The 14,239-nt window shown below is 41.7% G+C and overlaps 1 protein-coding gene across 1 annotated transcript in view; it reads left to right on the forward strand.

Annotated features, from left to right (window-relative positions):
• Nucleotides 1-496: 496 nt before the first annotated feature.
• ADTRP (androgen dependent TFPI regulating protein) overlaps nt 497-14,239 on the forward strand; it is a 31,761-nt gene continuing 18,018 nt past the window's right edge. The window contains exons 1-3 of the mRNA XM_085299915.1: nt 497-789; nt 8,287-8,421; nt 9,825-9,926. Coding sequence (XP_085156041.1) covers nt 637-789; nt 8,287-8,421; nt 9,825-9,926 — 390 coding nt within the window. The 5' untranslated portion in view covers nt 497-636. The remainder of the gene's footprint in view (nt 790-8,286; nt 8,422-9,824; nt 9,927-14,239) is intronic.

Consider the following 14,239-nt stretch of genomic DNA (forward strand, 5'->3'; position numbering starts at 1 on the left):
AGCGAAGAGGCAGAGCCTGTCCGCACAAAAAAAATGTCAGCACTCGCAGTGTTTTCCAACCTCGAAGTGCCTTTGCTACCAACCCTTCCAGCCTCCTTTCCGCTCTTGTGGCACGTTAACAAAGCGACTCCGTTTCTCTTTCACGGGGCCGTCGTGTTCCCCGCTTCCYCCTTTGGCACGAGGAAAATCGGTCGCAAAGATTTCCCGAGCGGAGCTGCAGACGTGGCTGCACCGATAGCTGCAAGCAAGGCAACTGCTGCTGGTTTTCCCCCGCTGCCCAAAGCGTGACAGGCAGCTACACGCAGGCGGCAGCTGACCTCCCGTCCCGACTCCGACTTTTGCAAAAAAACTTATGTAACTCTGCAACTAATCTTCATTAATCTCGAGCAAGGCATCTAAATCCAAAGAATAAGCCTGTTCTTCCCCACCCCCTCCCAAACCTATCAGTACAGTAAAAAAAGCAAACACGGAGAAGCAAAGTTCACAGCATTGTAATATTCCTTTCAATGAGAGCAAAGTGTCCTGAATCTGCTCCGAAGTAAACTCTCCTGTCCTGCCGTTTCCCATGCGCAGCAGCCAATGATCCTAAGAGAAAAGCTGCTTTAGGACTTATTAGCACTTGCTCGCAGCTGAACCATGGAAATCTCTACTCTCACTGCGTACCATTGCTTTGCTTTTGTCTGGTATTTTTTTGTCAGCTATTCAATCACACTCGTAAGAGCAGAAGAGCGGCCATCTGAAGTGTTCTCTTACGGTGGGCAGTGGAAATATTTGACAGTCCTCAATCTGGTAAGCAAATCGTGTTGTGCAGTGATACCAATATGTCTGTTTGTTTGTCTGCCATCTGTGCCTCAAGACATATGCAGCTGCTGTATTTGCTGCTGTTAAACTGCTTCCTTTAASGGTTTATGCCCCAAAGGAGACTAAGTAGGTACCCCTGCTTGTGCTGTGAAAYGGGGTCACTGGCTTCACGTGGAAAGAGTACTGGGTGGCAAGGTGGTYGGCTTTCCAAAGGTGAGTATGCTGGAGGTAGCTGCCTCCTTATACAGCACGAGCTATCGGTGAGAAGASGGGGGGRAAAAAAGTAGAATACGGCCAGTCAGGATGTGCAAGTTTGATGTGTGTTATTTAACCCTTAATCTACAGCTAAGAAGCAACAACACACATTATAATACTGCTTGCAGTTTGACTTCCATTTTCAGTAAGTTTGCATGTCTTCCAAATTAAAGGAAAGGTGAAACAAAGCGTGATGCTAATTTTGCCACTCAGAGCACATGCTTCGCTTGAAAATCAGTTTAGAGCATGAGCAAAAGAAATTCCAACCTGGAAAGAGAGATACTTGTGACATTATTGCATATGTTTTAATAGTGCTATCTGCTTTTTGCTACATTTCCTAAAATTACACGGAAAAATGTTGACCATAATGTGTTCCAGTTCTATTAGGCTAACATGTCACAGGGTACAAATTGCAATAAAAGCACAAGAGCAGCTCTGAGGRAGAAGGATTGTTTGCAGTCCAAGTGGTTTGCCACTGACTTGCGATGGTGGTGGTCAAGGGCTGGAAAGATGGARCATGTTGGGGGTGTCGCTACCAGGCACAAGTTCCGGGGACACCTGCTAGTCTGAAGGGTGACAAAAGGGACCTCCATAGCCTTTCCTCCATTCTGCATGACAGGCAGAGTTAAATATCAGTGGAAGTCCTGGCCCTGCCTATATTTATCTCTGCCTTTAGAGGCGTCATGTTATGACAACGCGGGAGTCACCCCACAGCGACGTTCAAAGGCAAACTCTTACGTATGCCTCTAGTGCCCTATGGATATGTAATACAAGAACCTAATCTCACCTCCACTGGCACAGAGCCTAACCTAACAGGTTCCCAGCTCTAGGTGGGGCCTTTGACGACTCCTGGGGACTTCAGAAATATTATAACCAGAAGGAAAAAGCRGTGACAGCCACGTGAGGTACCCAGCAGCAGTCCAGGCTTCAGGGAGCCACAGTGTCCTTCTCAGGCGCCAAGCCCGGGGCCGTCAGAGCGGGAAGAAGGAGGGTGTATGTATCGYGGCAGTCAAGATTGCGTTGGCATGTTGCTGTATTAGCTTCTATCATTTTGACTTTTTATGATTTTTTTAAAACAACTTTTACTAAAACACTAGCGGTAAAATGGTCAGGATTCAACAACCCTAAGGATATTCAGATCCTCACTCTGGGAAGTGTGTCRGCACACGCCAGCAGACTAAGGCACCAACAGCCAGGGCCCAAACAAGCTGCTGCCTGTTTGCCCAATTCCTCTCCTWTAGTTCTTGGATAAAGCTGGCCCCATCCAAGCACCAGCCGTACCCTCAGGGAAAGCAACGTCTCCATCCCCCTTCTCCAGACACAGCTATAATGAGGTCTAACTCACCAGTATAATGACATGGCTTTAAAATATGAGGTCAAGAGGAGAAAGCGATCCTTCTCTGAGTCTTCTGGGAAACAGAAAGACTCACTGAAATTAGTATCCTGCTTCCTCCAGTGACCAGCAGTGGACGATCAGGAAAAGGAGACATAAGATAAGAGATACAAGTCAGAGAGCAAGTGTAATATGATCCTTCCACAGGTTTAACCTCTCGGCTTGGTTTAACAAGCGAATACAGACCTGAACCAGGAGCTAAATCCAGGCTGTTGTAGCTAATCCCCATTCCAAGCCTTTCTGCTACACAGTCATCTATCGAAAGAAAAAACAGAACTATTTATGTTTGTTACCTTCCGTATCTTGTGCCAACAAATCCCGCAACTCCATTTTGCTGGTGTGAGAAAGCAATTCGTTTTGTTGGTATAAACCTACTTTCTGATAATTGAATTGTTACAATTTAGTTCCTTTCCCTTTCTTTCTTTCTCTTTCTATTTTTTTCTTTTTCTTTTCCTTTTTTTTTTTTTTTTTTTTACTCATTATTTTAGCGACCTCTACCATGTTTTTCCCTTAGTTATTCTTTCCTCTAGGCTGAAAAGTCTAATCTTTTCATCTCTCTTCACAAAGGGCTCCTGCTTTCATTAAAACATCCTTGTTGTCCTGCTCAGTAGTTTTTCTACTTTTAAGAAGGGGTTAAGTAGGACAGCTTGCAGCAGTCAAGCTATGAGCACAGCATGGATTTATACAGTGGCCTAAAAGACTTTCCTAGTCTGTTGTTTTYTTCCTTCTTAAAACTTTTTAACTCTCTGCCTTTTTTGATTACCAATAAGCAAAAAGCTAGATATTTTAGAGAGCTAATCCACAGAGAGTCCAAAATTGCTTTCCTGAATGGTAAAAGTTAATTTAGAACTCATTGCTGAAAACATATACTTGAGGCTGCTTTTTTTTTTTTTTTCTGGAGTGCATGTCTTTGCATTTACCAGCACTGATTTTCACCTGCTATTTGATCTCTCAGGCACTCAGTATCCTGAGATTCTTTGGCAATTTTGCAGTCAGGCTTAGCTTTGACAGAAAAARAATACATATATTTATGAAGCTTTATCACCTCACTGTTCACCTTCTTTTCTAGCTCACTCATTACTCTGCAGAACGGCTCAGGTCTCATTAAATCTGAGTGAGCGGAGGCCCTGGCTTCTCTTATTCAGTCCTTCGTTCCCTATCTTTTAACCAGTTATTGATCCAGCCCTGACTCTAAAACGGAGCTGTCAGCCAACAGGGAGATGATTTGGCTGAAGACAACGTTGCCTTTCTCTCGCACAGTAAAGGTGGTCACAGGGCAGGGAGTGGAAAATTGCTCCCTCATGGCTTGTAGTCCTYTGCAGAGATTWTTTATTTATTTATTTATTTGTTTGTAATAACAGGTTGCCAAAGAGGGAGAGGGGTTGGGGGGGGAGAAATATTCCCAGCCGGGGCTCAGAGCGGCGAAGTCGYGTTTTCCGATGTCCCCCTCAAATGGACGAGCGCTCGGGTGGCTGCCTTCCCGCACGCGCGGCTGCAAGCAACAACTGGGTTGCACTTCTGCACGTTTGGAAGTAGGCCCAGGAGACGCCTGGGGATGCCAAGAAATACAGTCCCAGGAAAGAAGAGCAGAACAGCAATTCCTGCTGGAAGAGGCTGATCTGGAGGAATTGCCGCACTGGGCTGGGCCTGTGCCTCCAAAACCTCCCCGGGCCAGGTGGAGAGAGYGCTCGTCCAGCTCCTCCATGTCCTGCCAGGCTGTGACTGCCTGGCCTCTGGCATTTGCCGGCTCCATTGCTTGGAAATTTTTCCCCCAAACTCCTCTTCTTTGCTCTTTGGAATTGCTTTTTAGAAAAGGCAAGAAATTCCATCCTACAGAAAATTGCTGTGTCTCACTTGCTCTGATGAAATGAAAGATACTGGGAAATGTGAATTTTTCCAGGGACATGTGTACAGTTTGACTCCTAGCTCTGCTGAAAGAATTTCTTCTAGATGTGATCCTCTTTTAGTGACTCTTTCAGTTCCTCACTATCCATATGATTCTCCCAAGAGGACTACAGCTCTGATCTTATTTTGGATTCAGCTATCTAGCTAATGATTATAGCAATCAAGACCCAAAAAGGAGCTATTTTTGTTAAAAAAGAAAGAAAGAAAGAAAGAGAAGATACGTAGGTTTAGTTTCAGAGGTGTTCATAGATTAATTATTGAACAAGTAGAAATGACAGATAAAAACAGTTTYGTGTCCATTTGTCTTAACAGAACAGAACAGCTGAAGCTGAATCATTCATTGACTAGTATCTGAGCTCATAAAAGTCTGCTCATTGCCATAAATCATAGTAAATCGTTKCATGAAGAGACACTGCACCTTTAAAAAACTATTAACTGCATTCYTATCCCATTTTATTCCTTACACTTTTGTCTCCTGTAATTGAAATGTTTTCAATTCTCCTGAAAGCTGTTTTTTATTTATTCCAAAATAGACCTAGTATTTATTATACATATTTTCCAGAATGTTATTATGAGACTATATATGTGTCTATACTAAATGCTCGCTGTTATGTCTAATAGCCTACTTGGAATATTAGATTTATCCCCCCATAGGGACAAAGCTTGGAGCTCAAGTAATTTACACTAGTTTGAGAATTCAATATACTCATATGACTAGATCTTATATGTGAAAATAAATCATGTCAGGTTAGTTAAATAGAAATACCCCTTTGATAAAAAGGGGCAGCAGATAAAAATGAAGTTTGTTTTTTTCACAATTATTCTTAGTTTGGAAAATCTATCTGGCCARATTAAGCATTTCTAAAGCACCTAGCACCATGTAACTTTGCAGAGTTTATAGAGAAAAGCAAAATCTCTCCAAAAAGGATAATCAAATCCATATTCTCCTCTTTGGGTTAATCATTAGTTTTCTGAATGCTTCCAGTCCTCTTTCTATTCTTGTGGGAATACTTTAGGGGATCCTCTTTATTTACAGTCAGTRAATTTATATTCTATAAGTGGCTGCAATATATTTGTGAGTGCCAGCACTGCTGGTTGGGAAATTCACAGGACATCTGGAATAATTTGATGTTTTCATGTCAATTTTTTTTTAATGTCAACATTCTCCCATTAGTGAAAGGCTGCAAGAATTGGATACTCTTTTCTTGTAGGAATAAGCTCGAGTCTGGAAGAATGCAGATTTGCAGTCCTAATTCAAGTCTATTGGTGGTTCATCCTGCCAGGCTGTGTATTATTGAAATGCTAGGAAGGATTCTAGCTATGCTCAGTTTTCTTGTTTGAAAAGTACTTTTGTATTCTCCCGTTGCTCCTGAAAATGCAGGCTGATTACAAACTAACCAAAATCCCCTTGMGTACTCTATGATGGACAAGGGTAGAGCTATGAGCACCACAAAAATAAACTCCTGAGACTGAGTTCAAACTCCTTCAGGAATTGCTTTTTCTTTCTTTTTTTTTCCTTTCTTTCTTTCTTTCTTTCTCTCTCTTTTTTTTTTTTTTATGTTCAACCAGAGAAATAGATCAGACTACATATACAGATAAGTATTTTCCATATGGAAGATAACATTGTCTTCTCCTGCATATGACAGAATATTTACCAGACTGAGAATGTGGCTGTTTTGGGACTATCTGTTTCTTTTCAGAAATGTTTATTTTAGTTAATTTTGAAAGGGAGAGGAGGGGGAGAAAAAGGGAGAAGCCCTATCCCTGTCTCATGGTTAATGTAAGCCCAACCATGAACAAGATAATAACAGCCCCATCCCCTGGGAACCGTGCCTTTCCCTAATTGCTTTATTGGCAATTAGTCACCATGTGTCACCAGACTGTCACCACTCTCRTGCAGCCATTTTTCATGCGTTTTACAGAAAGTTACTGCCGGCTATTTAGGGTGCAACAACGGCTTCTGTTCATTACGAGGCTTTTTGTAGCCCTTCCAGGACGAGGTTTCGGTGTTCTGGGCACGTACTTGGGCCGAACACATCCTCGGCTCCAAGTACACCTCGCCCCAGTAAGTACTCTTCTGGGCCAGGCCCACAGCTTGCAGGGTTGAGTCCCTAAGAACTGAATTATGTCCGGAGTTACAGAAACCCATTGTGATAACGGAGAAAGAAAACCATATTTAAAATAGCTGTTTTGGGTGTCTTGAAACCGAACCAAGCTGTAGGTCAGTTCTGATGAAGCGGCGCAGTTTTAATGTAAAAAAGTGGCTGCACACCTCATGTTCTTCAGAGGAGAYGTGGGCGTTGCAGCTGACCTGGGTGATATGTGACCTCTGATACACACCGCCGGAGTGACCGGGGGCACCTCACCTGCCCGCATTAGCATGTGCCCATCTGCTCCCCCATGGGCTTGCGTGGGGACAGAGACACAGCACCAGTCACTTGGATGGACTCTGGGCTGGAGTTGACCGTGGCCGCTGTCTGGACTGTGCATGTCCTTTCCCTTTGCCTGGAAGCCGGGATGCAGATGGGGATAGCTGTAGATAACTGCATTAATACTTCAGTCAGGCCTCCCCAAGAGGACTCAGTTTCTAAGACTTCCTGAAAATGCTTGAGGAAGCACTTGTTTGAAGATGGGCACGGTGAAATCATGCTCCTTTCCTCGCCTCAGACGTTTTGATAATAGAGGAATTTCTGAGGGAAAAGTATTGCTCTAATTCTGTCGCCTCCCCAGTACCACCCTTCTCGGCTCCATCAGAAACCGATGAAGTAATCAGCCCCAACTTCAGACATCACACGCTTCGCTCTAAATAAATATCTGATTCAGAGTAAGATCATGGCAAAAGAGATCTCATCCTGAAAGCTGTAACACAGCCTCTTTCCATTTAAGCAGCACTAGCTGGCTGAGCGTCTGCTATAGACTGAATTTCCCGTCTCACTTCTCTTTGGGACAACCTAGTCTTGAAAAGAAGAGGACACCCCATGACTTAGCAGAGCTGGATCAGACGTGGTGCTGAATGCAAGGCAGCAGGGAAAGAGAAGTACTTTTCTGATAGGCTTTGTCTTGCTTTCTGACACATCTGGTTCAGCACAATCTGTTGTGTAGCATTAGGAGAGACAATGAAGTAATCAGAAAAGCAATATTGGTTTAAATGACAATTTTCTGACAATTGCAAATCCAGTTTGCAGAAATGAATTGTATTGCAGTGCACTTACCTGATTATTTGCAAAATCCTCCCAGCTCCCTCACCAGGCAACCCTATCCTCAGTACTTGTGAATGATATTTTAAAAAAAAAAATCTAGAATTCATTAGCATCAGAGTTCAACTTACTCAGTTCCAGTTAYTAAGGTATGGATTTCTGTTTTTAAGCACTTGAAATCATTTCCTGAATTCCACTGAATTCAGCAAAAGAGGATCAGGTTTTGGTAACTTTTGCACCACATTAACATGTTGGAGCATTTAGCATTACTTGGCTGGTACAACATGAGAGCAGTTGCKCTACGAGTCCCCAGAAAGAAGGCCCTGTGTTGGCTATGCCATAAGAGAAGCTATCTAGCAATTGCTTTATGGAAAACCTTTCTTGGCATTTTCTGAGTTTTGTTCTCTCCTGTTCCTACTCAGATACATTGAACATAACAATTAACATATAAAGTGTGAAGGAGCCGGCTTTCAACACATCCTTCCACCCTCCAATCTAAATCACATCACACATCTCTGTTTAGTCTATTAAACGAGATACTGTTAAAGTTATCTCYCAAACTACTTTATTTAATCAGTTTCGGTTAGTAAAAAAGATTTAGCCAAAAGCTATTTCCCTCATGTGGACTTGGAGCTCATGAACAAAACAGCTCCCTGAGGAGCAAGAACTGAGTTCACTGAGCAACGTGCTAATTAAAGCTGGATAAGTTTCCCTCATTAGGTGTAATTACTTTAGGTTTTGCAGGCTCTCTTCTATGGGGTGTCCTTCCTGACTGATGTGTTGAGACTAATTAAGAAACTGCGATGTGTTAAGTGCGTAATTTCCAGCAGAGACCTTCTTTTCAGTGTCCTGGCTTTCCCAGTGTCCACAGTAAGTAACCTCTGTACATAAAAATAATTAGTTTCTATATATTCATAGATGTATATTGCATAGCATGTACATATATAAAACAGATAATAACTAACAAGTATGCTTTCTTTTACCATTTGRAAATGGTTCTGGAGCATTTAAAAGAAAAAACAGTGCTCAGATCTGCCTACAAATCTTGTTCTCAGTTGAATGCAAAGCCTGCTGTACAAACTTTAGGGTTGCTGTCCCTGAACAAACACAAACTGACCCCAACGGGTGAAGCGTAACCTCTCCGTTAATCTTATGTCCCAAATAGCTTTGGCATTATCTACTTATGGCATTTCCCTGAAGGGCAGCACAGGCCGGCAGGATATGAGACAGTACCTAAGAGGCAGCAGGATCTTGCACTCCCTTCTCTGACTCCAGAATGGCTTTAAATAAGCATGAGAGAGAAACAGAGTCACAGGACGTTAGTTACAGCCRTAGCTGACATCAGGTTCACCATGGAGCATCTACTCACACATGGACGATGCTTTTTACCACACTGTTACGAGCTGAATGGGAACCAGAGGGTTACTTAGACGTGTTGGTACTGCTGTGCGTAAGTGAAACCTGTGATCTCACGTGCTGAGAAGAGCTACTTAAATCTGGTCCCCAAGCAGCTCGGTGTGCTGGCTCAGTAAAGAAGTCCTGCCAGGGATGGAGCTGCACTGGCTTGTTTATCATCTTCCCTGCACAGGCATCTTCACAAGGCTGCTGTCATATCCCCAGGCATCCTCACAGTGCGCACACGACGGAAGCAGTAGTCTTCCAGCATCTCAAACCCCTGATTTCTAACCCCAGATGCAGATGTGCTCAACTAGCAAATGAGGCCAAGAAAGTGCAAATAAACTCCTGGATATCAGTAGCTGACACCAGAGCTCATTTCCTCCAGCTAAATTTTTCCACTGTAAATCCTCCTCTATTGGAAGAGATGGGTGCCCACAATGCAGCTTGTTTCTGCTCCTGCAATTAAGGAATTAGGCTTATGAATTTTAAAGATAGGGTAAATTTTAGAAGAACCATCTTACCAAGATCTGTTTTTACTTTGTTACTGAGCTGTGGCTTGACAATCAATCTCTGTTTGAGAACTTCTGGACCATCAAAAGATCCCACCTGTAAAAAAAAGTGAAGTTTAAAGCTACTCAAGTATTCCAAAGAGAATGTCAAGGTTGCCAGCTAATAAAGGAAGGGTTTCTCACAGTATCAGCACAGAGCACTGCACCTCACTGTAAAAATTCCTTTCTTTATGTGGTAACATGTGATATATCTAATTATCTGGCAAKCTCATCATTTTCGTGTAGGAGATATTTTGCCTTCTCAGAAATGAAAGCAGTATCTAACTCCCATCAACTATGTTTTTCTTTCACTTATTTTGTTTCCAGTTTGTGTGTTTATCCTTTTGGGCACTGTATACCTACAATCGAGAGCTGGTTTACCCCAAAAGCCTTGATGGAATCATTCCCCCATGGTTAAATCACGCTATGGTGAGTAAGAAACACCACTCTCTTGCACAGAATAGAGGCTTGGCAATGCACATCCCATCATTGCATTCTGTAGCTTTCTGAAAGAGTTTCACAACTGCTTCTTTCTCACTTCTTTCTTCCTACTTCTCTGAAGCTGATTTTGAGCTGTACACAACAGACAGATGCATGTGCTTGAAGTTGCCTAAAGAAGGCTTTTAGCACACAAGGAAAGTCATTGTATTATTGCTTGTCGAATCTCTTAAGACAATGAAATGATGTGAAGTCATAGATAAAAAAAAAATCCTACTCAGTTATTGTAACTCAAAAAATAGATTGTTTCTGCAAACGTAAGCCTATGAAATACAAAATGTCCAGGAGTACAGCAAAGCATTTCTTAATGTTTAAAAAAGGTAAAAGAACCAAAGAACATATGACAGCCCAACAGCTAATAAGCTAATGTGTGCACAGATTTGAATAGCTRAACTGAAATGATTGTTTACAGATTTCTATAAATACCTTCCAGATTTCTCCTTCATTTGCTCTGACTGTTTTTATGATGTGTTGAATAATCACATATTTCTCATCAGTCAAGTGTAAGGAGACTGACAGTAACATGGAAACTGTGGGTGGATTGTAAGGTCATAGTGGCCTCGTGGGGCTAGTGGGAAGGGGGAGAGAAGGGAGATGTTCAGTGCTAGACTTAATCAGGAGAGCCAGAAAGTATGAAATAATCGCACAGAAGTCTCATTTATCTCTAGACTTGAGTTTCTTAAACACAACACATTGCAATCCACTGCAGCAGTGGCAATGTGTTTTGAAGATAAATGCAAGAGGCTTTAGGATTTTGAGCTGAAAACACTTGTTAAATGTTTTGAACAGCCACTTGATTTACATATACATATTCAAATACATGCATCCGGAATCCAAACATACATAGACATAGCCACATTACTGATATCCAAGTGACAAACTGCAGTCATTTTGCACTTTTAACCTCATCATCTGCTCTCTGCCCCCAAATCCATCTCCACCGAGGCTCCGAAGCAACACGCCAAACCTCCAAACAGATGCAAGCAGGGGCTGCTCTTTCTCAAAAGCATTGTCAACCAAAAAAATGATCCCTTTTGTTCTCAATAACACATCAGCTTCAGGTCCTCCAGGATTCACTACCAGTGACCAGTCAAAGTCGAGTAAACTCTTCACAGTAATAGATGTACTGAGGAAGGGAAGGGTGTATGGGAGTGAGAGAAGATGGGCTTTGCTTTCTGTTTTAATCTCAGAGCACAGCTGGGAATTTGCCCTTTCCATTTCCACATTTATTTATGACTTGGGTAGGTTGAGAGGTGCTAGAACTTACATTTTTGTTTTATGTGGAAGAACTTTTTGCAGGAATTCCTAAAATGTGTTCATTATAACTTCTTTCTTAGCCTACCTACATCTACATTTCATAACAGAGTCATTTTGACAACAACAAAAAGCTTTTCCATCTCAGAAATGTCAAAAACAGGTGTTAAAAAAGAAAAACAATTCTTCCTCAAAATTATTTTGACGAGAGAAACTTTACACAAAGCAAACCTCTATCAAAACCTAGTATTTTATTTCTAAAGCTCTTAATACTCTGCAGACATCTTGCATTTGACAGTTCCTGGGTGGGAAGTTTTCCTTCCAGTAACTAGTGAGTGTAAGACATCTGCCACAAGTGTAGACTGATGCCTGCTATTGACAAGCCACGTCTTTTGGGATGTGTTCCAGTACTGGTGTCTTAGAAGTCAGTTATCCACCAATTCACTGAAGTAAACTGTGTGCTGCATTGCCTGGCTCTGAAACAAGGGCCATTATGCAGCCAACACAATATCCCTCCAGCCAAAAGAGAACCTGCTCAGTTTAGTCCCATAAAAGTATATATAGGATTACCACAACTTCTTAGTTGTGGAAACAGGTGAGGTGGGCAGCAAAACTACGGCTGAAGGCAAAATTTCTACAAATGCCATGATGGAGATTTGAAAAGAAAATTTTTGATGTGCTTTAGAAGGAAGCTGTCTTTCAGCATTGCAGAAAGCTTTATTTCTAGACAAATATGTTCAAGTCTTCAGGCTTAGCTGAGGCAATTCTTTTTTCCAATCCAAAATACCCACTGGAAACACTGTGAAGATCCAGGGAGCTACCAACGCTTGAAGGGACCAATCTCCAAGTGTTGATTGTCAAACAGACGCTTTTTCTCTGGACTTTGTTTTCTTGCACATTGCTATACTTCATGGTTTGAGATTACAGACATTTCACAGTAGATATTGAATGTAGCATCTAGCTGGCCTTGGTAGAAAAAAGACATCAGCGGTATACATCAGTGCCCTATCGTTTGCAGTAGGAGTGGGTTTTTTTTTAACTTAGTCTATTTTAACACTGCAAATAGGGAAAGCATATGTTGTTATGTAACTGATGAGTGAATCTAAAAAATAAGCACACAGAAACAGTTCAGGAATACCAATCTTCCTGAGTTCACAGCGATGTTTTAGCATCTTCGTTGTAACAATCAACCAGCCACTCATTTTCCCCATCTACTACTCCTACACTATGACAGTGTCCTTGCCCACCTGGGATCCAGAGCTGTACCAAGAACACTGCTTTCTAGCCACATCTTTGCAGTCTCAACAGGAACATTTTTTTTTTGTTTTGCAGAAAGGTTGGCTAATGCAGAAAGAAATCTTGCTAATAATTTAAAGAGGCTGTAGGTTCCAGCATACCTGTGTTTCTCTCGCTGCCTTTCTATGGAGTTTAACCCAAGCTGGTGCCTCAGTTTCCTCTTCTGTCTGTCTTGGATAATTATGTTTTACCATCTTTACACAAAGCTTTGAGACTCATGACTGAAAAAAAATACTTAGGTCTCAAGCACAGTTATTTTACTTGAACAAGATTTTCTAAGTGGAAGATGGCCGAGATTAAAAGCTGCATTGGCCCGGTCACCAAGTGAAATTGTTTATTTCTTTCTCAGTCTTCTCTTTTCAAGCAACATCTGGATACTCTCCGGAAGGTTACTAACTGCTGTRGACAGCTTGGATTGAATCATATGCATGTATTATTCAATTTAATGGCAGTATAAGGGAATACTACATTTCAAAGGGGCTGACAATTGAACGTTAAGCAAAAAGGGGCAACGGTGGGTCAGAAGACATCACTCAAAAACATTTTTCTATAACAAAAGAAAGGTTATATGTCAACATTGTCCAGATGCATCCACAAAAACTGTAATGGTACAACTGTCCTTTTGTAAAGAAGGTTTATGTTTTTTTAGTCTGTAAAGCACAATCTTGGAAAAAGCACATTTTATTTTCGGGCTGCAGCTATATTTGGTTTATCCATCTCTGCATAACTTATTCTGTAGCTAGTTTACCCTCCCACCTTGATGAAAATCAAGATTTTATGGTCCTTGGCACTTTACAGACAGATAGTTTTGAGCTATGCATGTTCTGGATATCCTGTAAACTAAATAACTAAGACTAACAGAGGGATGGTAAATGGAGGCACAGAAGAAAAATGACCTACCACTCACTTTTATTTGTACATAAGGGCATCTATGTGAAGGATTATATGTTACTCTAGTTACTTTAGGAAGCTCCTGCATCAATAACCAACCCAGTGGTTGCAAAATCTGTGTGTACAGCAGAAGCCACTCGCTCAAGCTCCAAGCACGTATGCAAGAACCACTTCAGTTTCAGCTCTGACCAACTCAATCGATTCTTCTTGCAACTGGTATTTAATGCTTAATAATTCTTTTATATTTACAAAAGAGAGAAACATTTCCATTTGTTTGCATTTCACAGTATCTAAATTTTAAGCTCTCTGGCAGCTATGGACATTTACAGACTCCCAACTGTGTTCAGCTTTTGGCAGAGAAGAAGAATGTCTGTGTGAGGGATATGGCACGTTAAATTAATCACCCGACACATTTAAGTGCAAAGATGCTTAGCTTTTCCCAGCACTACATACATTTTTTTGAAGTTTCCATTTTTGTTGACATTASCCCATTTCCTCAGGGAGAGAGTATGTGTTTCAGAGACAAATGTTATGGCAGGGAATCCTCCCTGACTTCTGCTACCCCAGAGTGCACAGGTGCAGCCTCCACAACCCACCCTGTGAATGAACAGCTGGAGAAAAATATTCCACAGTGAAGAGATGTGTCATTTTAGTCTCATGTTCCCTTCCAGCTGCAGTACAACATCACTTTCTTCGACTATGTGTCTAATGTCAGGGATAAATGTGGTTAAAATTCTGGCTTTGACTTTGACACAAAACATTTGCTAATAAGCATTCAGATATTCGGCCAGGGATTTATTTGC

This window comes from Rhea americana, unplaced genomic scaffold, assembly GCF_003343005.1.
Source record: "Rhea americana isolate MKP2758 unplaced genomic scaffold, rheAme1 scaffold_156, whole genome shotgun sequence".
NCBI classification, from domain to species: domain Eukaryota; kingdom Metazoa; phylum Chordata; class Aves; order Rheiformes; family Rheidae; genus Rhea; species Rhea americana.